Raw genomic sequence first — 27780 nt, 5'->3', positions numbered from 1 at the left:
CACCAGGGAACAGCCCTCTGGCACCCCCACCCCCGGCGTGGGCCCCATCAGCACTGGGGTGTGTAGTCGGAGCTCTTGTTACCAAAGGGGTTAAAAACAAGCAGCAAACACAGCCGGCTCCACCACAGTCAGAAAGCCCAGAATGAAAGGAAGGGAAGACACCACAGGGCATTGGGTGCTGACGGAAGCTTCCCACAGGGTCCGTCCCCATGAGGCAGTGCAGAGGTGAAGGACAAGGAAAGGATCCAGAACGCATCGGCCAACCCGGAATCCAGAGTCAGACGGTGGCCCTGACAGGGAGGTGGGTAAGTGGGGTGTCCTCAGCAGGAGGCCCAGGAGGAGCCTGTCGTCTGGACCCGCACACGGCCACCTGTGCCGAGGTGCATCCTTACCCTGGCCCCATTGTGACAGTCCTCACCTGGGGCCCTGCCCGTCTGGTGTCTACTCAGGTGCTCAGGGCTGTGCTGGTTTACAGGCTCACCCTGGGCAGGAAGAGCCCCCCACACCGAGGAGAAGCCTGTGCTCAGAGGGGCCCCAGGAGCCTTCTACGCTGGCAGCCGCCCATGGCCCTCGGCACCAGAAAGGAAGCCACCGCACCCTTGGTCTCCTCCTGGCTCAGCCCAGCACCTGCTCTTCCTCCAGACCCCAGTGCAGCTTGACTTCCCAGCCCCTCATTGCTGGCCTTTTGCTGGGCAGCCAGTCCCTGTTCCCCACCATGGAGGAACCCTCCCTCTGCCCAGCAGGCCTGCCTTCTGGCCTCACCCCTGTATCTCTGCAGGGTCCCCCGGCTATCCCAGGTTCCCAAAGAACCCGCCCCAGTCCACTTGGCCTCGGGGCCGCAGCCCTGCCTGGTGAGTCCACATTTCCCAGAGACTTGGCTGGCTTTCTCCCGGCGTCTGCCCAGGGCCTGCCCTGGAGCAGGTCTGGACATATCCGCTGCATGGACGAGAGAAAGAACAGGGCTCCCTCAGCCTCTCCACCTGGCCAGAGACAAGGGGAGCAGGCCCCAGATGTGCTGATGGGTTAGTGCTGGGGAAAGGTGCCAACCCTTGAGTGATAGCCAAGTGTGCAGAAAACACACAGGGAGTCTCCGGGTCAGAGGGCCTCTGCAGGCACCCCCATTCCGGCATCCTCAGCCCTGGCCCTGAGCCCCCAGGCAGACTCCAGCCATTCCTCAGCCCTGCCGGGTCTCTGGTGTGCTGGTCCTGAGCCACTGCAGGCCGTGGAAGCAGGCACTGAGGACAGGGTGCTCTGGGGACGTCCCTTCCACACTCATGTCCCCACCTGCTCCTGGCCTGCTGAAGCACAGAGAATAGAGGAGAATGTGGCCTGGTTCGGGGCTGGAAGGGAGTCCCCTGAGATTAAGAGGGAGGACAAAAGAACGGAAACTACCCAAATGTCCCTCGGTGGAGGCAGGTGAGAGACCAGGCGTCCCTCTCCACAGATGATGGGCTAGCCAGCAACGGGAAGCCGGGACCGAGTGCTCAGACTGCGTGGGGTCCAGCGTGCCACTGTTTAATCTGCATGCATAAGCATGGCTTCAGTTGTAGACATATGCATAGATTCATTCTGATGTTAAAATAGGAACTAGGCTGGGCACAGTGACTCACACCTGTGATCCCAGCACTTTGGGAGGCTGAGGCGGGCGGATCACCTGAGGTCAGGAGTTCGAGACCAGCCTCCACATGGAGAAACCGCGTCTCTACTAAAAAAAATACAAAATTAGCCAGGCGGTGTGGCACATGCCTGTAATCCCAGCTACCCGGGAGGCTGAGGCAGGAGAACTGCTTGAACCTGGGAGGCGGAAGTTGTAGTGAGCTGAGATTGCACCATTGCACTCCAGCCTGGGCAACAAGAACTAAACTCCGTCTCGAAAAAAAAAAGAGGAAAGAAATGGAAAAATACGTCATGTTCCTAGATTTAACTTTTTTTTTTTTTTTTTTTGGCAAGGTCTCACTCTGTCACCCAGGCTGGAGCGCAGTGGTGAGACCACGGCTCACTGCAGCCTCGAACTCCTAGACTCAGTGATCCTCCCACCTCATTTTGGGTAGAGATGGGGTCTTGCTATGTTGCCCAAGCTGGTCTCCAACTCTTGGCCTCAAGAAATCCTAAAGCACTGGGATTACAGGTGTGAGCCCCTGTGTCTGGCTGGATTTAGTTTTGTTTTTTTTTTTGAGACAAAGTTTTGCTTTTGTTGCCCAGGCTGGAGTGCAATGGCACAATCTTGGCTCACTGCAACCTCTGCCTCCCAGGTTCAAGCTATTCTTCTGCCTCAGCCTCCCACATAACTGGGACTACAGGTGCCCACCACCACGCCCAGCTAATTTTTGTATTTTTAGTAGAGATGGGGGTTTCACCACGTTGGCCAGGCTGGTCTCGAACTCCTGACCTCAGGTGATCCATCTGCCTCGGCTTCCCAAAGTGCTCAGATTACATGCGTGAGCCACGGTGCCCGGCCTGGAGTTAACTCCTTAATAGTATTTTTACAAGTCAGTTCTTCCTTAATTAGTGTGTAAATCTAATACCATTCCAATCAAATTACCAAAGGGATTTTTCAAAGAACTTGATTTAATGTTCTTGTGGAAGGTGAGTGAACATGAGACAAGACACTTCTGAAGACTGTCACACAGCGTGGGGTGTTTAAACATGGTGTAAAGCTACAGCCAGCGTGGCAGGAGCTCCGAGGCAGAAACTGACACACCCCTGGAGGGAAATGCAAAGCCTGAGACCCAGGCACTGAGAGAGGCAGATGACTGACACACGGTTTTGAGGGCGTATTCAAAAGTGATCTGGAGAGAACTGGATAGTAATTCGCAAAAGCCATGGCAAACACTAAAATTATTCCAATTAGAATTAAAACATAAAATGGCTTAAATGAAGACATGAAATGATGAAATGGAAAAAATGAAATAAAATACCCAAAGAAAATAAAGGCGCATGCTTATACCATCTTGGGCTGAAGAGGAACTTTTTAAATGTGTTAGGAAGAATGGAAATCTAAAAAAAGGCTCATAGACAGGGCCAAGCGCGGTGGCTCACGCCTGTAATCCCAGCACTTTGGGAGGCCGAGGCGGACAGATCACGAGGTCAGGAGTTCGAGACCAGCCTGACCAACATGGTGAAACCCCGTCTCTACTAAAAATACAAAAAAAATAGCTTGGCATGGTGGCACGTGCCTGGAATCCCAGCTACTCGGGAGGCTGAGCCAGGAGAACTGCTTGAACCTGGGAGGCGGATGTTGCAGTGAGCAGAGATCACGCCATTGCACTCTATCCTGGGCAACAGAGCGGGACTCCTTCTCAAAAAAAAAAAAAAGAAAGACTCATAGACCTGACTAAATGATAATATAATATGCTTGCATAGAAAAATGCCATTAAACATTAAAATAGATTAACAAGCTGAAGAAAATATTTGTGACTTATATATATATACAAGGATTACATGTCAATATCTTTAACATATGAAGAGGCCTTCAAATTAATAAGAAAAAAACAACCAAGGGTTACAGAGAAAATGAAAGGAACAGAGAAGAGAGAATTAAGCTTTGCCAGAGATTTTACGTTATAGCTCAGCAGCATCGGGGGCTGCACAATCCAGCACCATTTCACTGTTCCCACTTTGCAGCTTTTGAATATTGAGCTATGAAAATATGTGACATATGCACAAATCATAAAACTCGTGTTTTCCAGAACACAATTTCGTACATGGCTTTTATAAATGTACCATAAAGGAAATTTCCTTTACTTAGTAGGTTTGGGGGAAATGGTGAGTAATTTAACGGATGAAGCAGACATAGTATTTCGGGATTCTCAGAGACTCTAATACAAAGATGCGAACTGTGACTGCAACGTGTCCCTGACGATCTGACTGTGCTCACCGTGGCAGCTCTGGACTGGGCTCCACTAGGAGCGCTGTGGTTCTTCAATGGGGAGCCTCAGTGAACCCCAACTATGGCCCGGAAAGAGGCTGCACGCACCCCTTTCAGCCAGGAGAGGGGGATATTTGGTCCTTTTTTTGGGTGGCCCTGGGACCTTGTTTTTGTGGGAGCCACGATTTGGAAGTGGCCTTATTTTTTTCACTCATTTTATTATTGTCTCGAACATTCTTGTCTGAGGCCTGCTCTGCGAGGCTGCTGACGTCTGCAGGAGAGAACCAGGCCCTCACTGTGGGCACTGGGCCCACTCCCAGGCTTGTCTTTCTCAATATTAAAGCATCAGCTTTGTCCAAGGTTCAGAGAGCCGCAGGCCTGGGTGTGGCGCTGGAGAGCAGTCTGGGGACCCACGGGCCCTGGGGCGCCTTGCAGTCCTCTCTAGGTCAGGCGACGCGAGGGCTCATGCCACCTCTAACTCCAGCGGCACTTTGTCTTCAGGAGAAGAATGAATGTTTGCTCATTCGTTCGTTCACTCACAAACTCAGAACATCACCACCCCCCACCCCACTACAGCTGGGTGGGTCCTGTGACTCGATGTGGCCCCTGAATGTGGAAGGATTACCACGTCCCCTTCGCCTGCCGTGATCACCACCTCAGTCTGCCCCTCAGAGGCCCAAGGACATGAGCATGTCTCCAGATGCCAGGCTTTGGCTCCTGCTGTCTGTAGACTGATCAAGCAGAGGTGAGACAGTGTCTTCCAGGCCGTGGGCTGGAGGGCAGAGGGCACAAGGTATGGGGTCCCCGGGGCTCCCCAGCCCCCAGCGGGCCATCGGAGCCAGTCCTCGCACCATCACGGGCTCCTGGCGAGAAGATGAGTTGCACGGTCTTCCCACTTCTGGAGTGCGATTTCCCACATGGGTGTTTTCTGAAACACAGTTTCATGTGCCGTTTATAAATGCACCATCAAGGGAAGGCTCCCTGCATAAGCAGCTTTGGAAGAGATGGAGGCTTCCATTGATTAAGGGTGTCTGTCCTATGTGCTTCTCAGAGACTTCATGCAGGGATGTAAATCGCAACCCTCCAAGCAGATGAGGGGCAGACAGTGTGTCCCAAACAATCTGACTTTGCACCCTGTTCCCAAGCACACCCATGACAGTGCCTTCTGGAGGGTGGGAGAAGCGGCAGCCCCTGCTGGGGTCCAGTGCATCGGCTGGCAGGTCTGGGTGAGGCTTCGGTGACCACCCCCAGGCTCCTGGGGCTTCCACAGCAGAGGCTGCCATCCTGTCCTTTCTTCCTGATCCTCATGGCCCTGGCTGTACGTGGCCACCCCGGTTCCAGCTGGGCCCACGCCAAGGCCAGGTTGAGTCCCAGGGCCTTTCCAGACCCCTAGGGTCAAAAGCATCCGAAATCATTGTGTAGGCTGGGCTTGGTGGCTCACGCCTGTAATCCCAGCACTTTGGGAGGCCGAGGCGGGTGGATCACGAGGTCAGGAAATCGAGACCATCCTGGCTAACACGGTGAAGCCCCGTCTCTACTAAAAATACAAAAAAATTAGCTGGGCGTGGTGGCGGGCGCCTGTAGTCCCAGCTACTTGGAAGAATGGCGTAAGCTTGCAGTGAGTGGAGATTGCGCCACTGCACTCCAGCCTAGGTGACAGAGTGAGACTCCATCTCAAAAAAAAAAAAAAGAGAAATCAATGTGTAGTGAGCTGTGGGTCACTCCATCAAGCCAGCACACAGGTGGCTTCCAGGCTGGTGAGGGCGTGGGAGCTCATGCAGAAGAAGACGCCAGATGCATCCTTGAGTGCCAGGAAGGGACAGCCACACAGTGGGGACTGTGCTCCACCAGCCCCTGTAGCCCTGCCTGGAGAGCTTTAAGGCCCACCCTGCCACGTTTGCGTCCTTGGGGCTTCCTGGGACATCGGAGAGTGAGGCCAGAGGTCCCCCAGTGCCCAGCACCTGTGGTCCGCATGCTGGTGGGTATATCACAGGGGCCAATGCCAGTGGTGGCCTCAGGGACTGAGCTCCCAGAGAGCTCCTCATGAAAGGCCGGCTTTTCTGGGGCCCATCTGTAGAGCACCGGGCCTCTCTCCTGCTGAGACCACTCTGGTCTCTGCTGAGCAGCAGTGAGGTACACAGGGACTGGGGGCTCTGATGGATGTGAGGGGCTTCCTGTCCTGTGGCCTAAGCCAGGGCACCCGCCCTGGACAGAACCTTCCTTTACTGCAGGAGGTTCTGGGGTGTGAAGTTAGAAAACTGCCCTTCTGGAAGCCAGGCACAGTGGCTCACACCTGTAATCCCAGCACCTTGGGAGGCCAAGGCAGGTGGGTTACTTGAGGTCAGGAGGTTGAGACCAGCCTGGCCAACACGGTGAAACCCCGTCTCTACTAAAAATACAAAAAATGCTGGGCGTGGTGGCATGCACCTGTAATCCCAGCTACTAGGGAGGCTGAGGAAAGAGAGTCACTTGAAGCCGGGAGGCGGAGGTTGCAGTGAGCTGAAATTGCTACTGTACTCCAGCCTGGGCCACAGAGCGAGACTCTATCTCAAAAAAAAAAAAAAAGAAAAAAGAAAACTGCCCTTCCAGGAGTTCAACACCAGACTGGCCAACAGAGTGAAACCCCGTTTCTACTAAAAATACAAAAATTAGCCAGGCAGCCGGGGAGAGGTGGCTCACACCTGTAATCCCAGCACTTTGAGAGGCTGAGGCGGGTGGATCATGAGGTCAGGAGTTTGAGACCAGCCTGGCCAACATGGTGAAGTCTCGTCTCTACTAAAAATATAAAAATTAGCCATGCGTGGTAGTGCACGCCTGTAACCCCAGCTACTCGGGAGGCTGAGGCAGGAGACTCGCTTGAACCTGGGAGGCAGAGGTTGCAGTGAGCCGAGATGGCAGCACTGCACTCCAGCCTGGGCGATAGAGCGAGACCCCCCCCAAAAAATTAGCTGGGCATGGTGGTGCGTGCCTATAATCACAGCTACTCAGAGGGTGAGGTGGCAGTGAGCCGAGATCACATCACTGCACTCCAAGCCTGGCAACAGAGAGAGACACCGTCTCAAAAAAAAAAAAAAGAAAAAAGAAAAATAGGCTGGGCGCGGTGGCTCACGCCTGTAATCGCAGCACTTTGGGAGGCTGAGGCGGGCAGATCACGAGGTCAGGAGATCGAGACCATACTGGCTAACATGGTGAAACCCCATCTCTACTAAAAATACAAAAAATTAGCCTGGCAGCCCAGGCGCGGTGGCTCACGCCTGTAATTCCAGCACTTTGGGAGGCCAAGGCGGGCAGATCACGAGATCAGGAGTTTGAGACCAGCCTGGCCAATATGGTGAAACCTTGTCTCTACTAAAAATACAAAAATTAGCCATGCATGGTGGTGCGCGCCTGTAACCCCAGATACTCAGGAGGCTGAGGATTCTCTTGAACCCGGGAGGTGGAGGTTGCACTGAGCAGAGATGGCACCACTGCACTCCAGCCTGGGCAATAGAGGGAGACTCCTCAAAAAAAAAAAAAAAAAAAAAAAATATCCAGGTATGGTGGTGCATGGCTGTAATCATAGCTACTTGGGAGGCTGAGGTTGCGGTGAGCCAAGATCACATCATCGCACTCCAGCCTGGCAACAAAGTGAGACTCTGTCTCAAAAAAAAAAAAAAAAAAGAAAAGAAAAAGAAAAAGAACAACAGGCCAGGTGTGGTGGCTCACGCCTGTAATCCCAGCACTTTGGGAGGCCGAGGCAGGTGGATCATGAGGTCAGGAGATCGAGACCATCCTGGCTAACACGGTGAAACCCCATCTCTACTAAAAAAAAAAAAAAAAATACAAAAAATTAGCCGGGCATGGTGGCGGGCGCCTATAGTCCCAGCTACTTGAGAGACTGAGGCAGGAGAATGGCGTGAACCCGGAAGGCAGAGCTTGCAGTGAGCCGAGATGGCGCCACTGCACTCCAGCCTGTGCGACAGAGCGAGATTCCACCTCAAAAAAAAAAAAAAAGAAAGAAAAAGAAAAAAGAAAACTGCCCCTCCTTGGAGCCAAAACCAGCCCCCAGGAATTCTCCCCTTTCCACTTGTGCTGGTGGGAACAGCCCTGCAGGGCAGGGGAGGTTGGGTGTGGGGCTGGGGTCAGGGGACAGATGGGCCTGCTGCACCCGCTGGCTCCTTCTAATCACTTTCAATCCCGTGAGCTCCTGAAAAACAAAGCTCTTTGGAATGAAAGGAGAAAACAATCAAGATCATTTTACTCAAACACAGGGAGGTGATCTCACTGTCATCATCAATATTCTCTCCCTTCACTTTTTTTCCGTTAAAAAAAGTAACTACGTTAGAACAGCTTTAAAGTTTCACAAACCTTGAGGCGCTAGTCCAGAACTGCCACAACCCCCACCCAGCCCTCAGGCCACCCTGAACACTGTGGTTACATGAACAAACCTGCAGACACACCAAAATAGAGCCAACGAGCCACATTTTATTCAGATTTCCCACTCCCTACCGCCCCTCTCTGTCCCGGGATCCATCCAGGATCCCACGTGACACTTCATTGTCGCAGTGCCTCAGGGTCCCCCCTGCTGTGAGTTTCTCAGACCCCCCCCCGTTGGGCGGCCGGACAGCCCCAGGGAGGAGGGCTCAGGCACTGGGCCGCCTCTGCTTGGACCCAGCCGTTCACACCTGGAGAGGCTGGGCTGTGGGTGGGGGGAGAAAGCCCCGGCGCAGGGCACCCACCCAGGCGAATCCTCCCCGAGACGCTGGCCTGGGCCAGGGGCCAAGGGGCCATCAGGCTGCCCCCGTGTGGTCACCCCTCATGCAGTACTTGCAGAAGGAAGTCACCAGGCCCAGCCCACACTTCAGGGGGGTTACCTCCCGCAAGGGTCTTCTCCCACTTTCGACCACCAGCATAATTGTCCTGTGGCTCCAGCCCTGCCCGGCGGTCCTCCACCCCCTGCTCTGAAGCCCCCAACCTCCTGCCAACAGAGTCCCCCTTCCCAACCCACCCCGCACCTCCCACAGTGCCCCTCTGCCCACCCCACCTGCCTGCTCCCTTCCCTGCTTCCACCTTCCACCCCCACCCTGAACCTACCCCTCCCAGCTCCCCGACCCCCCACCTGCCCTGACGTTCCCCACCCAACACCCCTTACCCCACCCTCCAGGGCCTTCCCTGTTTCCTTCTCTCCCCCACAGGTGCCCCCTAAACCTGGGGCTCCAGACTGAGCTCCCAAGCCCGGCTCCTGAACGCCCCTCCCTCTATCCCGCCACAGGACCACCTCCCTTGAACACCCCCATCTCCTCCTCACCGTCTACCCCCACCCCCACTCCCATCCCGACCGACCCTGAGATCCCTAAGGCCCATCCCCACCCCATTCTCACCCCTATCCTGCCCTAAAGGCCACCTCCCCTGAAACCCCCATTCTCGGAATCACACCCCTATTCCTACTTTCACCCCGTCCCTACCCTTGCCCCGAACCCCACCCCCCGCCACTGAGCCCTGCCCCTGAGTGCCCACCCTCACCCTATCATCACCCCCATCCCGCCAGAGGACCACCTCCCCTGAAGGCCCCCATCTCCAACTCACCATCCACCCCCACCCCCACTCCCTTCCTAATCCCTCAACAGATCTCTCTAAGCCCCGCCCTCCACCCACCCACCCTGCCCTGAGGGCCACCTCCACTAATCCTCATCCATCTCCACCCAGGGGGCCAACTCCACCTAACCCCACCCCCGCCCTACCTCCACCCCTCCACCCCTCCACCCTCATCCCTTTCTTCACCCTTGCCCTGAAACCCACCGCTATGACCTTCCTAAGCCCCACCCCTGAGCGCCCTGCCCCTACCCCACAGCCACCCCTATCCGCCACCCCACCCCAAGGGCCCCTCTACTGAAACCCCCCTATCTGCCCCATCCCCAGTCCTCCCATCTCCACCCCTCCCCTGAACCCCATCCCCCACTGAGGTCCCTAAACCCCACCCCTCACTCCACCCTGAGGGCCCCATCCTCTGAACCCCAATCCCTCAGCCCCACTGAGCTCTTAACCCTCCCCACCTGAGGGTTCCCTTTCCCTGCTCCTCCCCCAGCTTCCTAGCTCCCCACCCCAAGTGACCCCCGGCAGCTCCTCGCCCCTCCCACTGCACACCGGCACTGAAGGGCTGCTCCGCCCCCGCCCCTCCCCGCCCCCGCGGGACACGCCCAGATTCTTCGCCCCCATAGCCTGGTGACCTCTGGCCGCCCGCTGTCCCAGGTGGGCCTGGATCCTTCCAGCTCATTCTTTGCCTGCGCTGTCCCTTGTTCCATGGCCCAGTCCTCCCCGGGGACCCCGATCCTGGAAGCCCCGGACCACTGGAACCTTGAACCTACCAGCTGGCTGTACCCGGAGCCGTGGCAGCAGCCCTGTGAAACCCGTGAGTCTCTCTCCCACCCCCTGACTATCCTGCCTTCGAGGGTGCAGCTGGCCAAGACCATCCCCAGGGGTCCCTGCTGGGCCTGGGGGACACTGTGGGAGGCTGGAGCATGGGGGTCCCTGAGGGGTCGAAAGCTGGGCCCAGAGGAAAGCAGGGGCTGCAGTGGCCATTGGCCCCAGGTCCTCATGAGGCCCCTGCCCTCCCCTTTTTGCCCCATCTTCCATGTTGTAACAGGGCCAGGCAGGTGGGGGCACGCCTCAGGGGACCCTCAAGCCCCTCTCAGGGCTGGCACTGGCCTTGGCTGTCCTGCCCCTCATCCCTGGGTTGGGCAGGTGGGTGTCACTGCGGGGGTTCGGGTGGCCTGAGCTAGTCAGGGTCTGCTCAGCAAGCTGCTTCCCCTGCTGGGGTGCATCAGGGATCTGAGCAGGGGCTGACGGCTTTCTCACGTCTGTGTCCATGTGTCCTGACGCGGCATCCCCATGGCAGCCATCCCAGCCCTGGACCCGGAGGCCGAGCCCAGCATGGACGTGATTTTGGTGGGATCCAGTGAGCTCTCAAGCTCCGTTTCACCCGGGACAGGCAGAGGTGAGGGCTCATCTGCTTATTGGACCAGTCACTTAGGATGCTGACCCCAGGCCTGGATGAGGTCTGGAGTTCCAGGCTTCTGGAGTATTCATGCATTATTCAGACACCTGGGCTGGGGCAGGAGGTTCCCCACCCACAGTCTTCCCCCAGGCATGGGCGTTTAACACACCAAGATAAGGTGTGAGGGTGGGATGGCAGGGTCCTCAGGCTCCTGTGAGGGCGGGATGGCAGGGACCTCAGGCTCCTGTGAGGGCAGGATGGCAGAGACCTCAGGCTCCTGTGACTTTGGAAAAGGAATGTGTGATGCTCACTTCCTGGCGGAATTTAAATTAAGAGATCAGAGGCAGAAGAAAGGGGCTACTTCTCACCTTCTTTTCCAGATCTTATTGCATATGAAGTCAAGGCTAACCAGCGAAATATAGAAGGTGAGTGTTTGCATACTGGCCCACACCAGACAAAAGAGGCGGGGCACAGTGGCTCACACCTATAATCCCAGCACTTTGGGAGACCAACGTGGGAGGATCATTTGAGCCCAGGAGTTTGAGACCAGTCTAGGCAACATAAAAATTAACCAGGCATGGTGGCACGCACCTGTAGTCCCAGCTACTCAGGAGGCTGAGGTGGGAGGATTGCTTGAGCTGGGGAGGTCGAGGCTGCAGTGAGCTATGATAACACCACTGCACTCCAGCCTGGGTGACAGTGAGATCCTGGAAGGAGGCAGTGGACACCACTGTGCCATGTGTATCCCTTCTCCCCCTCCCAAGGCCCCTGTAGCTTCATTTAAAGCATACAGTTCAATGTATTTTAGTTTATTTACAGAGTCAGCAACCATCATCACCATCTAATTTGGGAAGGTTTTCATCACCTGGAAGAGAAAACCCATGTCTAGTAACAGTCACTCCAAATTCCCCCTTCTTGCTTCCCTTCTTTTAACTCTAGGGAACCACTCCTCGACTTTCTCTCAATGTGGGTTTGCCTTTTCTGGATCCCTTGCATTTCCATGTGAATTTAGGATCAGCCTGTCAACTCCTGCCAAAAAGCCAGCTGGGATTTTGAGAGGGCTCTGCAGATCCATTTGGGGACTCTTGCTATTTTAACAATATTAAGTCTTCTTTTTTTTTTTTTTTTTTTTTTTTTTGAGACAGACTCTCACTCTGTCCCCTAGGCTGGAGTACAGAGGCATGATCTTGGCTCATAGCAACCTCCGTCTACCAGGTTCATGTTCAAGTGATTCTCCTGCTTCAGCCTCCCAAGTAGCTGGGATTACAGGCACCCATTACCATGCCCAGCTAATTTTTGTATTTTCAGTAGAGACAGGGTTTCACCATGTTGGCCAGGCTGGTCTTGAATTCCTGACCTCAGGTGATCTGCCTGCCTCGCCTCCCAAAGTGCTGGGATTACAGGCATGAGCCACCACACCCAGCCAATGTTAAATCTTCTGATCCATGAACATGGGATGTCTTTCCATTTTGTTCCATCTTCCTTAACATCTTCCAACAATGCTTTGCAGTTTTCAGTGTATAAGCCTCATATTTGTTTGGCTAAATTTATTCCTAAGTCGTCTGCTGCATTTGACAGCACTGGGAAAACACAGTGTGCTTTGAATGTTTCTTTTAGACATCTGCATCTGCTGCGGAAGTCTCCAGGTTCACACACAGCACCCTCTGTTTGAGGGAGGGATCTGTGCCCCGTGTAAGGTAGGCAGGAAGGCTGGGAGTGACTCCCTCATGGCCTCAGAGCAGGGATGACACAAGCCAGCCTTGCTTTGCTCCTTCCAAGGACAAGTTCCTGGATGCCCTCTTCCTGTACGACGATGACGGGTACCAATCCTACTGCTCCATCTGCTGCTCTGGAGAGACACTGCTCATCTGCGGAAACCCTGATTGCACCCGGTGAGGCGAGGGGCCTGCCCAGGGCGGGTGAAGGGGCTGAGGACACACCCATCCTTTCAGCTACTCATTCTGGAGTGTGGGTGGGTTTTTCTCCCAAATGGATGATTTCCCTGAGAGCTTCTGATTTCTGTCTCCAATGCGTCATTTGGCATAGAGTCCTGAGCTATGGGAGGCGGGTGTCTATGGTTGGCGATTGTGATTTTTCTTTTCAGTCTTGGTATTGCCACATCACTGCGCAGGGGAGCGATGGAAACCCCACACCCCAGGCTTCCAGTCATGACCGGGGTGACAAGAGGCATGTTCACCCCTCACTCGTTAGTCCCTCACCTCGGCTCCCTCCGTGGGCTCCTCTCCTGGGTCCTTCTGGGCCATTCTTGTATTTACAGCTCCCCTTGCCTCACGTTCTCTCCCCCAGCTGGTGTTGCTACATTTGGTTTTGCTGGGAGTCCCTACACCGTTTCTGCAGGCTCGAGTCTGGGGGCAGACAGGTGGCTTAGGGGGTTCCTTGGATCTGTCATTGCCTGTGAATCCATCTCCCTGTCTTCTGCACCTGGGTCGGCTCCTGTCACTCTGTGTCTCTAGGAAGGACCGTGTCCCCCTTCCCAGTCCACCACCTGATCTTCCTAAAGGGAGCTCCAGCGTGACTTTTCCCCCCAAAACAAGGCGCAGGCCCACCTCTGCCATCCTCAGGAGAGGCGGGCTGTCATGTCCGCTGCTGTGGTTTTCTGTTTGGCCTTAGATGCTACTGCTTCGAGTGTGTGGATAGCCTGGTCAGCCCCGGGACCTCAGGGAAGGTGCATGCCATGAGCAACTGGGTGTGCTACCTGTGCCTGCCCTCCTCCCGAAGCGGGCTGCTGCAGCGTCGGAGGAAGTGGCGCAGCCAGCTCAAGGCCTTCTACGACCGAGAGTCGGTAAGGAGCCCGTGGAGGGGCAGGACCCGGCAGCAGCAGGCCCTGACTTACGGCCTTCCCTCGGTTCCTGCTGCAGAATGCAGGCGCGCCGATGGGCACCACAGCTGCAAGCTCGGAGCACACACTCTTTCTTGGGTTCCTCTCTGATAGTGGCTTCCATTGGGTGGTGGCTTTGGGAACTGCTTTGGCAGTTTTGTTGCTTCCAAGCCTAGGAACGAGGCCTTGGTAGCAGATAGGAGAGGGGCCGGGAGAGGGTGGCTGGCACGTCTCAAAGTCCAGTCCTCAGGAGCAAATGCCTGGGCTTGTGCTGCCCAGGTGTGGGCCGTTTTGGGAGTCCAGCCGGGGAGCCAGGGGGGCCGGCAGGAACCTCAGACAAAGGCAGAGAAGGTGGAATTGTGTCCCTCTCAGAGGGACACCCAAGTCTCCATCCCGTACCTGTGAATGTGATCTTATTTGGAAACAGGGTTTTTGCAGATGTAATTTAGTTAAGGATCGCGAGATGAGATCATTCCAGATTTAGGGTGGGCCCTCAATGCAGCGACTAGTGTCATTGTAAGAGATTTGGGAAATGGAGACGGAGAAGACAGCCACCTGATGATGGAGGCAGAGACTGCAGTGAGGCGTCCACCAGCCATGGGTGCCAGCAGCCCAAGGAGTTGGGGGAGAGGCCTGACACATCCTCGCTTGGCGCCTTCTGAGGGAGGCACGCCTGCCGGCACACCTTCACTTCAAAACCTCTGGCCTCCTGAGCTGTGAAAGAATAATTTCTGCTGTGCTAAGTCCCCTGGTCTGTTTTTTATTTTTTTATTTTTGAGATGGAGTTTCGCTCTTGTTGCCCAGGCTGGAGTGCAATAGCACCATCTTGGCTCACTGCAACCTCGGCCTCCCAGGTTCAAGTGATTCTCCTTCCTGCCTCCTGAGTACCTGGGATTAGTCACCCGCTACCACACCCGGCTAATTCTGTACTTTTAGTAGAGATGGGGTTTCACCATGTTAGCCAGGCTGGTCTCGAACTCCTGACCTCAAGTGGTCCACCTGCTTCAGCCTCCCAAATTGCTGGGATGACAGGCATGAGCCACCAGGCCCAGCCCCTCCAGTCTGTTTTAATTTGCAGGCCAGCCACGGGAAGCTCCTATAGAAGGGGTGTGGCCCCTGGTGAGGCGGCCAGCGGGGAGCAAGGGACGCCTGAGCTGACCATGAAACTGCACTGGCCTCCAGCTCACATTTGTTAAGGTTGAACGAAGTCATCTCTCCCTGCCTAGCAAGCTTCAGCCTGCTCCGATTCGAAGGAAAGGGTCAGATGGGAAGGTATTTTATAGGAACAGAGCCTAGCACTCTGAAAGCCGAGGCCCCCGAGTTTTGGGCCTTGGGGGTTGGCCCTTTAACAGGGAGCATGTGAGGCCAGAGCTGGCTGCCCGCCTGGCCCATCAGGTTGGCAGGGGCAGGGAAAACCACAGGCCTCACCTGCCCCGAGGCTCACCTCTCCCCGGCATCTCTGGCCTTGGGGCTCTCTTCTCCGAGGTTCTGGAAGCTGCCTGGGTGAGCAAGACCAGCCTGGCCAATATGGTGAAACTCCGTCTCTACTAAAAATACAAAAATTAGCCAGGCATGGTGGCATGTGCCCGTGATCCCAGCTACTCGGGAGGGTGAAGCAAGAGAATCGCTTGAACCCGGGAGGCGGAGGTTGCAGTGAGCCAAGATTGCACCATTGCACTCCAGCCTGGGTGACAGAGCAAGACTCCATCTCAAAAAAAAAAAAATTAGCAAACCCTTCCACACGTACTGTCTCTCAGCTGGAGACAGGTCAGAGTGGGAGACTGAGGCTGGGGCAGGGGGTGGAGTTGGCCTTCCTTGCGGGGGCAGTGCTGGTCAGGACAGGCCCAGTCAACCTCAGCAGGTGTGTCTTAGGTGTGTCTCTGGTGAGTCTCGAGTAAGTGTTCATCCAGGGAAGAATTTTCATTGTAACTCAAGGGCTCTGTAACCAAGTAGCCGGCACAATGTCCTGTTTTGGTTTTTTAATAAATAGGAGAATCCCCTTGAGATGTTCGAAACTGTGCCTGTGTGGAGGAGACAGCCGGTCCGGGTGCTGTCCCTTTTTGAAGACATCAAGAAAGGTGAGTCAGTGACGTCCCAAAGACACACATGGAAAGATGCCTCCACACACCTGACTGCCCCTCGGGCCACCCCCCGGGACTCCCCACCCCCTCTCCTAGGCCGGCCAGCTGCTGGTGTCCTGCACCCTTCCCCACCCTGGGCCCATGCTTTCCCTGCACTGGGGCCTTTGGAAATGGCGCTCATCTTCTGGGCCCCGCAGGCACAGCCAAATCCATGAAGACACTCCCGCTCCTCTGGCCGTTAGGGATGGGTCCTGCTGGGACACCCACTAAGGCCCAGTGTCTCAGAGCGGCCTCATGCGGGAGCACATATCTGCCCCACGCAGCCGACCAGGAGCCTGATCCCGCAGCGCCTGCACAGCCTGCCCAAGGTCTTGCTGCCCAGGCAGGGCTGAGAAAGCCGGGGCCTCCTCCAAGGCCTTTCCAGGGCTCTGCAGCTCACACCAGCTGCAGAGTGGAGTGGACTCCACCGCTCTGTGGATTTCCTAGCCAGAGGTGACATCGCATCCCAGAAATGCCTGGTGCTGTAATACAGTCCTTGACATCCTTTTTTTTTTTTTTTGAGGCGGAGTCTCGCTCTGTTGGCCAGGCTCGATCTCGGCTCGCTGCATCTCCGCCCCCAGGTTCAACCAATTCTCCTGCCTCAACCTCCCGAGTAGCTGGGATTACAGGTGCTCGCCACCACACCCAGCTAATTTTTGTGTTTTTAGTAGAGACAGGGTTTCACCATGTTGGCCAGGCTGGTCTTGAACTCCTGACCTCAGGTGATCCATCCGCCTCGGACTCCCAATATGCTGGAATTACAGGCTTGAGCCTCTGTGCCCAGCCATACTTGATGCTCTTAAATCAATACTTGGCAATGTTTGCTTGTTTAGCTTGTTGTGAGACAAAAACCTCCATCCTTAATCCTCCTGCCATGTCATTAAAAAGATAAAGCTGGGCGGGGTGCAGTGGCTCACACGTGTAATCCCAACACTTTGGGAGGCTGAAGTGGGTGGATCATTTGAGGTCAGGAGTTGGAGACCAGCCTGGTCAACATGGTGAAACCCTGTCTACTAAAAATACAAAAAAATTAGCCGGGCGTGGTGGCACATGCCTGTAGTCCCAGCTACTGGGGAGGCTGAGGCAGGGGAATCGCTTGAACCTGGGAGGCGGAGGTTGCAGTGAGCCAAGATCGCACCACTGCACTGCAGCCTGGGCAACAGAACGAGACTCCACCTCAAAACAACAACAAAAATATAAAGTTGGCTCCTTAATGGTAGGAGGGTCCTCCGATCAGCTGTCAGCCTTTTCGAGTCCCTGTAGGGGCACAATCCATGCTCACCCTCTGGGCCCTTCTGGTCTCTCCCCATCCAGAGCTGACGAGTTTGGGCTTTTTGGAAAGTGGTTCTGACGCGGGACAACTGAAGCACGTGGATGATGTCACAGACACGGTGAGGAAGGATGTGAGTACCGCCGCGCACTCTCAGACACTAGTGGGAGCAGGGGTGCGAGCTTCCTCAGAGGAAATGCCAAGGATGAGGCAGGCAAGGAGGCGGCAGCAGGGGCTGGGAGGAGTCCCGAACACACGGGGGCCTCTCGGCAGCCCGGTGGGGGTCCTGGGTCTGGCAAGAGTCAGCCCCCGCGCCAGCCCAGCCACCACAGTGATGCCCCGCAGCGGAGGGCTGAGCAGCACGTTTTGGTGGTCCCAGCATTGCCCAGAGCCCAGAGCTCAGAGCAGGGCAGTTGGGCAAACATCTTGTCCAACATCTTGAAATCCAAGTAGCCAATTTCCACTGCCTGTGATGGGGCACTGTCTGGCAAGGAGGGGCTGAACCCCCACTCCACCCTCTAAAACGAGGAGGCCGAGCCTTGACCTGGACAACTGGTCACTATTTGAAAGCATCCTCCCGCTGCTGGAAGGAGGTGACACAGCTCCAGCCGTGCGTTCCCCCCGTGGGCCAGATTCCCCACTGCCCTGGTGCCTTCCCATGCCGCTGTTAGAGAAGCATGAGCAGCTGCCTATGTACAAGTCTTTTGGGGGGTCCCAGCCTGGCACCAGCAGCCCCCCTCACCTCCGCTGTCCCCACCCCGCCATGCCTTTTCGACACTCGGAGACCCTCAGGTCGCACCTGCCGTCAACAGTTAGGTTTATCCACTTGCTACATCATGGAAGGACACAAAAGGATGCTCCGGAGGCATGAGGAGTTTGGGGCTAATGGGATTCGGGCTGTTATGTGATTTGATGGGGTCCAGGGAAGTGGGGTCCATTGTAGACTGGTGCTATCAGGAGACGGGGTTCTGATATTTGACTATCTTGTTAAGTTTTGGGGGGCTTTTTTGTTTTTTGTTTTTTTGAGATGGAGTCTCACTCTGTTGCCCAGGCTAGAGTGCAGTGGCACAATCTGGGCTCACTGCAACCTCCGCCTCCAAGGTTCAGGCGAGTCTCCTGCCTCAGCTTCCCAAGTAGCTGGTATTGCAGGCACCCGCCACCACGCCCAGCTGATTTTTTGTATTTTTTAGTAGAGATGGGGTTTCACCATATTGGCCAGGCTGGTCTTGAACTCCTGATCTCAGGTGATCCACCTGCTTTGGCCTCCTAAAGTGCTGGGATTACACACGTTAGCCACCGCATCCAGCTGTTAATTTTTATTTAAGAAGAATGACAGAGTGAGGGCCATCACTGTTAATGAAGCCAGTGTTGCTCACAGCCTCCCCTTGGTCACTTTTTGTGACTAAAGGGCACGTGTTCAGGCAAGATTGTTGGATGGCTGTGTTTTGTCTTCTTCCAGCTCGGCCATGAAATAGCCTGGTCCTTGGTACTCTGTGGGGGCTGTTTCTGTTCAGCAGGGAAGGCTCTGCCCTTGATGTTAGCTCCTGGAGGGCTGCGGACAGCGCCTTCTGTGTTCACAGATGCCAGTTAGTTACTTCTTTAGGTAGTCTGCATGTTGGGCCTCCCAGGACTGGTTCTCTAAGGGCAATGTGATGACAGACAGAAAAACCAAATTCTGCCAAAGTTTTTAAATAGGTTTATTCTGAGCCAATAAGAATGACCATGGCCTGGGAAATAGTCTTAAGAGGTCCCGAGGAAGTACACCTGAGGCGGTCAATTACAATTTGGTTTTATTTATTTATTTATTTATTTTTATTTTTTTATTTTATTTTTATTTTATTTATTTATTTTTGAGACGGAGTCTTGCTCTATCACCCAGGCTGGAGGGCAGTGGCGTGATCTCGGCTCACTGCAAGCTCCGCCTCCCGGGTTCACGTCATTCTCCTGCCTCAGCCTCCCGAGTAGCTGGGACTACAGGCGCCCGCCACCACGCCCGGCTAATTTTTTTGTATTTTTAGTAGAGACGGGGTTTCATCGTGTTAGCCAGGATGGTCTCCATCTCCTGACCTTGTTACAGGCGTGAGCCACCGCGGCCGGCACAATTGGTTTTATACATTTCAGGGAGATGGGAACTGCAGGTGGAATCAGAAAACAGTACATGGGCCGGGCGAGGTAGTAGAAAGGAATGCTTGAGTTAAAATAAGGAGGTCTGCTGTCTGTCGTGTGATACCATGGCAGAGTCCCAATATACCGGGTTAAAAACACCCATTCCACAAGCTTTTGTGGTTTGTAAGGCGTGATTCCCCTACGCTCCTCAGAAAGGAATTTGAGCAAGAAAAAATAAAGGCAGAATTCAGTCCCCAAATGCATGGCACAGAGTCTTCACCACAGACCCGGAGCATTCTCCTCTGGGCTCCAGGCAGGCAGCCCCTGAGGCTGGTGGTGGCTGTGGATGGCTCTGCCCTAATGGGCTCCACTCCTCGGCTTGCCCCGGCCTGTGGGACCTGCGAGCTGAGCAGGGTCTGCCCTGGGGTCATCTCGTGCTGCCGTACACAACCTTGCCCACTGTTGCTGCCTCTCAGCGCCCACGCCCCTCTGTCCTGCAGGTGGAGGAGTGGGGACCCTTCGATCTTGTGTACGGCGCCACACCTCTCCTGGGCCACACCAGTGACCGTCCTCCCAGTGAGTGATGCTTCAGTTCTGGCAGCCTGTCCCCACCACCCCTGCCTCCTCTCCTCTCTCCTCACACCTCCATGCCAGGGCAGAAACTGCAAATTGTCAGCATTTTTCAAAAACAGCTTTATCGAGGCACCACTGATATACAGTAAGTTGCACGCACTCAGTGTGTCCGACTGGATGAATTCTGAGCTAGCTCCACACCCATGCACCCTTCATCATGAGCAACAGAGTAAGCGTCCCCATCACTGCAGGCTTCCCTGTGCCCCCAAGCCTCCCGCTGACCCCGTGCAGCCCCCAGCGTGCCCACATCACTGCAGCTCACGTGTCCTCTGGAGCTTCCTCTAAAAGGCGGTATTTGTACCGCGGCACGCGCTCTGCGTCAGCTCCTCCCTCGGGGTTGCCTGTCTGTCTCTTCCCAACTCTAGGCCTGCCTGGGGGAGGAGGGGTCCTTGCACCTCTGTAGCCCCAGCACTGGGCAGGGCTCCATTGCTGCTGGAGGGACAGGGGCAGGGGGACCCCTCAGACCCAGGCCGGTGTGTCCCCTAGACCCCCTCAGCCCTGTTCTTAAGCTCCAGTTTCCTTAGGCCCCCACCCAGATGCACCTGAACAGCGCCCCTATTACCAGCCCCCCCGGACCCCCCTCAGCCCTGCCCCCTCACCCCACTCCAGGCTGGTACCTGTTCCAGTTCCACCGGCTCCTGCAGTACGCACGGCCCAAGCTAGGCAGCCCCAGACCCTTCTTCTGGATGTTTGTGGACAATCTGGTGCTCAACAAAGAAGACGAGGACGTCGCATGTCGCTTCCTGGAGGTGTGTGCAGGGCTGCGTGGGCCTCCCTCTGACCCCTGCCCACGTGAGGGAGGGGCTTTTCTGGTGGAGCTCTGTCTACACCCCAGGCTCCGGGCCTGGGTCCTTGCGGCCCCTGGTTTCCAGGTGTGTATGGGGCCCAGGAGAGCTGCTGTGCAGTCCAGGCAGGGACCGTGGCCTGGGACACGAAGCCCCTTCAAGGACAGCATTGGAGGGCAGTCCCACCTCACACCACTCCTGTGCTCACAGAACACGGCCTCGGGGGCTTACCTCCTACCCCTGCCCCCTCAGTCTCCACACACACACATGCACATCACACCACACACACTCACAGGTGCACACACACTGCAGTGTACATGTGCACAGTCACTGTACACATGCACCACACACAGGGACACACTTGCCACATACACACAGGCACACTACGTGCAAGCGTACTCACACCACACACATACAGCCTTTTCTTCACATGCCTGAATCCTGATTGTCAGAGCAGCCACTTCTGGACTCAGTTGATGGGTCCCCTCTGGGGCTGATGGGCCAGGTGTTCCAGACACTTCCAGGGCTGGGGAGGGACAGCCACACCTCAGCCACAGGACACAGGCGTGAGGCTCAGGAGGGGAAAGTTCCTCATGCTCTCAGGTTCCATGGAGGGGCTACAACCTGCGGGGGCCCGACCCGCCGAGTGGGCAGCACCTGTGGGCCGGAGCGTTTGCTGGGGGCCCAGGCAGCGTCGAGGTTCCTTTGATGCTGGAATCTCGTCGAGTGGCTGGAATGCAAATCCAGCTATTCGGAAGGGGAGCAAATGCCATGAGCTGAAAATCACAAGGTCTGTGCTTTTAGAGCAGGAGACTTTGTTTCTGTAAAGGGGCACAGCCTGCAAGGCCCCGTCCCCCAGGCTGGGAAGCACGGCCTCCGCCAAGACCAGAGGAGCCAGGAGGAGGCACTTCGAAGGGGAGGGGTGGCTGGGGCAGGAGCTCTGTGCTGACCGGGTTGGCTAAACGTACATATGCAGCAGGTTATGGAGGGGCAGTGAATATTCATGAAGGGGGTCCTGCTGCATGCGTACTGAACAAAATGCATGTAACATACGACCTGTGTTCACTCTGGGGTGGAGTCTTAACATGTCAGTGTGTCGCAATGAGGCCCTAAACCTCAGAGGTCATCTCCGGACACAGGCACTCAAGTGCGCAGCCTCTGTAAACCGGCCGGAGCCGGTCCATGGTTGGAGGTCCCTTATCAGGAGGAGGTTCCTAAAGTCAGTCTCCTGCCCAGTCAGAGCTGTGGTCATGGCTGTGGAACGTGGTCAGTTGGCGTCTGCAGGTGGATGAGCTACAGTTGTTTGAAACTTGCTCACCACGGGGCCAGTGCGTGTTTAGCCGCTGCAGAAAAAGAAGCAGCTGTGGCGTGAGAGCAGAGTCCGTCCTCTCAGTGTAGGGTACGCGGCTCGACCCTTGCCTGGCGCGGCCTGAGGTCCTGCTTGTAATTTGATATCTTATTGCCACAGAGTCTGTCTGTCAGTTTAAAATAATTCATCAGCATTTTTCTTCAAAGGTGATTTATAAGAAAAAAGGACGTAGGGAACACAGTCTGGCTAGAAAGTCCATTGGCCACTCAGGGCCATTGGCGGCTGAGGCCAGTGGGCCTGTGGGGGGTGCTTACCGTCCAGGTCCCCTGACCCATGGCCAACCCTCCCGCCCCCAGATGGAGCCAGTCACCATCCCAGATGTCCACGGCGGATCCCTGCAGAATGCTGTCCGTGTGTGGAGCAACATCCCAGCCATAAGGAGGTATTTCCTGGGCAGCTGAAAGCGTTCAGGGTCAAGGGGAACATGGACCCAGAAGTGGGGCTCACTGAGGAAATGGGGTCTGTCTAGCAGAGCCAAGCCCAGAGCAGCCTCTGTCCCCCAGTGGGACTGCGGTCGGCCTTTGGGGCCACCCTGAGACCCTGAAGGCCCCAAAGCCTGAGGATGCCCCTTTCCCCTTGGGGAGCTTCTCCAGCACTGGCTCTCAGCTCCAGCCCCTGGACACTCATACGTGCCATGGCGGCCTGGCCCTGGATCGGCTGCAGCCCCAGGCTTTCACTCCGTGTGGCCTCTCCACCTCCCTTGCACACCCAGAAGCTCATGAGTGCTCACACTCAGCCACACTCACACGACTCACTTTCACGATCATCCACACACCTGTGCTCACACATGCACACACACATATACAGTCATTCCCACAGTCACGCTCATCCACACACCTGTGCTCACACATGCACACACACGCACAGTCATTCCCACTGTCACGCTCATCCACACGCCTGTGTGCTCATATGTGCACACACACATATACAGTCATTCCCACGGTCATGCTCATCCATACGCCTGTGTGCTCATGCGCACACACACAGTCATCCCCACAGTCATGCTCATCCACACACCCACATGCTCCCTCAGTCACATCCTCACACAAGCACACTCACGACTAGCACATGCATCCACATGGTCACATGTGCTCACAATCACACAGGCACACACGCATCAGTCTCACCCACCCACACGCTTGCACCCCCTACAGTGCACTCCTGGGCTGCCCTCCCCACCTTTTAGGGCCTTGAACACACGGCCCCACCCCACGCACCCTCTCTGCGGCTGAGCACCCCCTCCTGCTGCCCCCACGGCCTCTCCCAGCTGCCCCCGCCCCTCGACAGCCTTTCCAGGCAGCCCAGACTTGACGCCCTCCAGCCAACTGCCCATCCATCCCCTCACTCCCACACTCGCCTGGCGTGCCTCGCTCATATGTGCATTCGTGTGGAACACGCGCTTTCTGGCTCAGCTGAGTCATGTCTCCTCCTGCCTGAGAGTGAGTTCTGGAAACTTACTCCCTCTCACCTCCCGGGTTGCAGCATCTCCCACGTCACCACCGAGGCACGATCCTGTTGCCTGGCACCTGCTAAGGCATGGCACCCACAGGTCCTGCTGGCCTGGCCTCCCCTGGATTTGAGTTTGGGGCTGAGCTGAAGCACTTTTCCAGAATGCTTTCTCTTCAGAAGCCCTCTCACCTGCATGCCGGCCTTTGCACAACCTCCCCCTAACCCTAAGCCTGTTCCCCACCATGTCACTTCCTGGGAGGCCATGCCAGGCTCTGTGGGGCTGGGTGAGCAGGGGTGAAGGTGGGGGCAGACCCAGCAACACCTGTGTGCGTTACAGGCCATGCCTTACCTGCTGCCTGGCCCCAGAGGCTCCTTGGCCCCCGGAGGCTCCATGCTTCCACACAGCAATGAGAGAACAGCGCCCCATCAGGGTTCTTAAGTGGCAGGTGCAGCCAGACCCGGGGTTGAAAGGCTGCTCCACAAAAGGCGCCTCCCTCCGCTCCAGTGGCCACACCTGCGGCCCCTGCAGGCTTGGGCCGTGGGCTGGCAGCTGCTCCTTCCCAGGCCCCCTTTCTGAGCGAGGCCCCACAGAGCTCACAGGGTTTGGAGGGGCTGGATGCACCTGAGCCGTGATCCTGGGGTCACCTGGTTCCCAGAAGGAGGCTGGCAGTTCCTTCCCACAGGTTTCCCTGCCAGGCTCCTGGGTGTCTCAACAGTGACATGAGAGACACCCACTCACTGAAAGGAGAAATCATTTTGCGGAGGTGGCCACCATCAACCCCCAGGATGGTTAAGGACAGTCCCCACTACCCTAGGGAGGGTGCGGAGGGGGACACTGTATCTGGCACTTCACTCGCAGCCTTCACCCCAAAGTAAACTGAGAAATGTTCCTGGCCTTAAGTGGGGTGGCTGGGAGCAGGAGAGTGGGTGTTGGTGCCAAGTCTGCAAAGCCTGTCTTCCTCAAGGGCTCCTCACAGCAGGCTGGCAGGGGACCTTTCCTCTCCCCACCTGCCTTCCTGTGCCCAGGGCTGGGGCTCCCGGCACAGGCAGCCCCAGGAACCCACGGGTCGGCTTTTGTGATAGAATTCCCTGGGAATGCTCGCTGACTGCGAGGGTTTGGCCAGCTTTTGCCCGGAGTCCTGTCCTTTCCTCTGTGGGGGTGCTGCCCAGGGATGGTGACATCCTCTAGCGATGGCCCTGGAGCTCGCTGTTCACACGGAGTGACCCCCAGCCTGCTTCCCAGGGGACCAGCCCCCGGCTGGGGGAGGTAGGAGGCAGGGGAGTCATCTGGTCCCCTGCCGCTCACTCCACCTCCATGAGAAAAACTCCCAGAATCAGGCGGGGGTTCCGGGGGGGTCCCAGGCACCTGGGACAACTGAGAGACTGGCTGTTCCCCTCACCCCCTCGCAGCAATTCCTTCCCAGCCCCATCTCCGGGCCGCCTGGTGGGCGCTGTGCTTGCTCACAACCTTCCCTCCCCTCCTCTCAGCAGCAGGCACTTGGCTCTGGTTTCGGAAGAAGAATTGTCCCTGCTGGCCCAGAACAGGCAGAGCTCGAAGCTCGCGGCCAAGTGGCCCACCAAACTGGTGAAGAACTGCTTTCTCCCCCTAAGAGAATATTTCAAGTATTTTTCAACAGAACTCACTTCCTCTTTATAAATGAGTCACTATACTGTGAAAAAGAAAAGACTTTTCCTAGAACAAAGGTAATTTTCTTCACATTGTCTCTTTCCTCTTCGGATTCTTGTTTTATTTGCTTGTCTCTGGTTTTTTTGCGTCGTCACTGTGGACCCACGTTCCGTTGGGTTCTGGAGACTCAGGGTCTGTCCCCCATCACGCTGGCTCATGGGGCGGGGCGAGGCCCACGCCGCTGTGCACAGGACCACACATGGTGGTGCACATTGTACTTCCCGAAAGCATTTCTGTGTTCTAGTTGAGAAGTTCAAGTATATTATAAGATAGTTATTGGTCAGTCTGGTGTTTTATGTATAGGCACAGCCATCTGTCACCCTGCAGGGCATGGGGTGGAGGCCAGAAGTGAGCAGGAGGTGTCTTCGGAGCGCCTGCGCCCTGTCCCACATGATGCACTTTCTGCCGGGGCCTTCCCCATGAGACCGCTGTTTGCGTTCATAGAGAAACCACGCACCCTGACGGTAGCTGCACCAAACAGCCTGGACCTTTGCAGAAGTACAGGACCTCGGCCTTGGCAGGCAAAGGAGGGACCTGCCGAACAGACAGTGCGGAGGCCAAGGCCAGATCCACACACAAAGGATGTCACTTTTGGGTCCTACCCCAGGTGGTATTGCTTGCAAAAAGCAGGGCTCCCCCTGGCCCTTGCAGTCTGAGTCTGAGTGAGGATAAACCCAGCAGAAAGCTCTGCCTCAGGCTGGGCTCGAATCACAGGAAATGAATCTTACAGGGGAACTTTAGGGTCTGCACTGGGACTATTAGTGGTACGTAAAATGCTTTGTGGAAGAAAGTTTAAAATTGGACACTTTGAAGGTTAAAAATGTGTATCTGGAAGTAGAATAGAAGCCTTCACTTGAATTAACATGACTGAATGCCTCTCCCATCTTGGGACAGTCCTGGATGCTTACGTCTCACGTCCAGGGATGAATTTAGCAAGCTCTGTAATGACCCCGGGGTTCCTGAAGGCACAGAAGGAGCACAGGTGAGGGCATCCAAGTGCAAATGAGCCCTCTGGGGAGGCCGTGCTTGAGCTGACACATAACGGGGTTGAAGCCATCGTGAGCCCATGGGCACGGGCCAGGCGGGGTGGTGAGAGCTCCAGACAGGGCGGGCTGGGCTCAGGCTGCGTCCATCCAGGGAACCAGTGTCATGGGCCCAACATAACTCGTGCTCAGTTTCTGTGAGGGTTGCTTCAAAGCAGGGGCCCAGGGCACTGTGAGGGGCTTTCTGCCACCCAAAATGCATTTTCCTTCTTTTGTTTTCTCCCCAATACTCAGAACTGTCCACACCACCTTGAGATTCTCTATGTATTTTAAATTTTATTTTTTGAGACAGGGTCTAGCTTGTCTTCCAGGCTGGAGTGCAGTGGCACAACCACAGCTCACTGCAGCCTCCATCTCCTGGGCTCAAGAGATCCTCCAGCCTCAGCCTCTAGAGTAGCTGAGACTACAGGTGCATGCCACCATGCCCGGCTAATTTTTAAAAATTATTGGTAGAGATGGGGTCTTGCTCTGTTGCCCAGGCTGGTCTCAAACTCCTGGGCTCAAGTGATCCTCCCACGTTGGCCTCCCTAAGTGTTGGAATTACAGGTGTGAGCCACTGTGCCCAGCCTTCCAAGTATTTGAATTTTACACACAGGGCCTGCATCATGATCCCATGCTCAGCCAAACAACCCTCCAGAGGATGCCCATGTCCCCATTCCCGGATCCTGTGAATGTTACCTCATGTGGCAAAGGAAGGACTTTGCTGACGGGATTAAATTGAAGTGGGAGGCCTCCCTGGATCATCCAGGTGGGTTCTACGTGTCATCCCAAAGGTCCTCATAAGAGAGGGGCAAACTGAGGCTTGACCACACAGAGAAGCCACATGGCCACTGAGGTGGCACCTGGAGCAAAGCACAGGGATGCCTGGGCCACCCGGAGCTGGGAGAGGCAGGTAGGATGCTCCCCTAGCGCCTCCACCAGGCAGGCTTCCAATCTCCAGGGCTGAGAGAGAATAGATTGCTGTTGTTTTGAGCCAGCAAGCGTGAGGTCATTCATTCCAGCGCCCACAGGAAACGAACCTACAGTCATGCACCACATAACAACCTTCGGTCAACAAGCAATGCCACAGTGCTCCCATATCACAACGCGATATTTTTACTGCACCTGTTCTATGTTTAGATGGCTTTAGATACACAAATACCAGTGAGTCACAGCTGCCTACGCTATTCAGCACAGTCACCTGCAGCATAGGCTTGTGGCCCTGGAGCAGCAGGCTGTGACACACAGCCTCGGCGTGTAACAGGCTGTGCCACCAGGGCCGGTGTGTGCACTCTGTGTTCACACAAGGACAAAATTACCTAAGGACGCATTTCTCAGACGGAATGTATCCTTTTCGTTAAACAATGTATGACTGTTCCCCGAAGAGAAAAGATCTTCCTTGGACCAGAAGTTGAGCTCTCAGCATCAACCCACGCCCATGCTGTGCCAGACCCCAAAAGGACCGGGGCCTGGAGAAGCATCAAGGTGGAAATCAGAAGACCCCCACGCCCTCGAAACGGCAGAGCAGGGCGGCCTGGGGCTAGGGGCGGTGGGCAGCTGCTTCCTGCTTAAGCACTACGACTTGCAACCAGAGCCTGGAACTCCGGGCTGCACAAATACGATTCCTGCTTGGTTCCCAGTTGGCCCTGGACACTGCCA

General features: G+C 55.8%; 1 protein-coding gene across 2 annotated transcripts; it reads left to right on the top strand.

Moving 5' to 3' along the window:
* Positions 1 to 10735: 10735 nt before the first annotated feature.
* On the top strand, positions 10736 to 25099 carry DNMT3L (DNA methyltransferase 3 like). 2 transcript variants are annotated; one of them, XM_054468881.2, is made up of 11 exons: positions 10736 to 10841; positions 11222 to 11266; positions 12459 to 12538; positions 12621 to 12733; positions 13473 to 13644; positions 15671 to 15758; positions 17115 to 17203; positions 19677 to 19752; positions 20419 to 20558; positions 22260 to 22345; positions 24904 to 25099. In XM_054468881.2, exons 1-11 carry the CDS (start codon positions 10736 to 10738, stop codon positions 25067 to 25069), a joined length of 1161 nt encoding a protein of 386 aa, XP_054324856.1. In that variant the 3' UTR covers positions 25070 to 25099. The 2 variants fall into 2 exon arrangements, with proteins under 2 accessions (XP_054324856.1, XP_054324855.1); XM_054468880.2 differs by having other exon boundaries at positions 24901 to 25099.
* Positions 25100 to 27780: the final 2681 nt, after the last annotated feature.

This window comes from Pongo pygmaeus, chromosome 22 (assembly GCF_028885625.2).
Source record: "Pongo pygmaeus isolate AG05252 chromosome 22, NHGRI_mPonPyg2-v2.0_pri, whole genome shotgun sequence".
NCBI classification, from domain to species: domain Eukaryota; kingdom Metazoa; phylum Chordata; class Mammalia; order Primates; family Hominidae; genus Pongo; species Pongo pygmaeus.
This window is presented reverse-complemented; position numbering and strand designations above follow the sequence as displayed.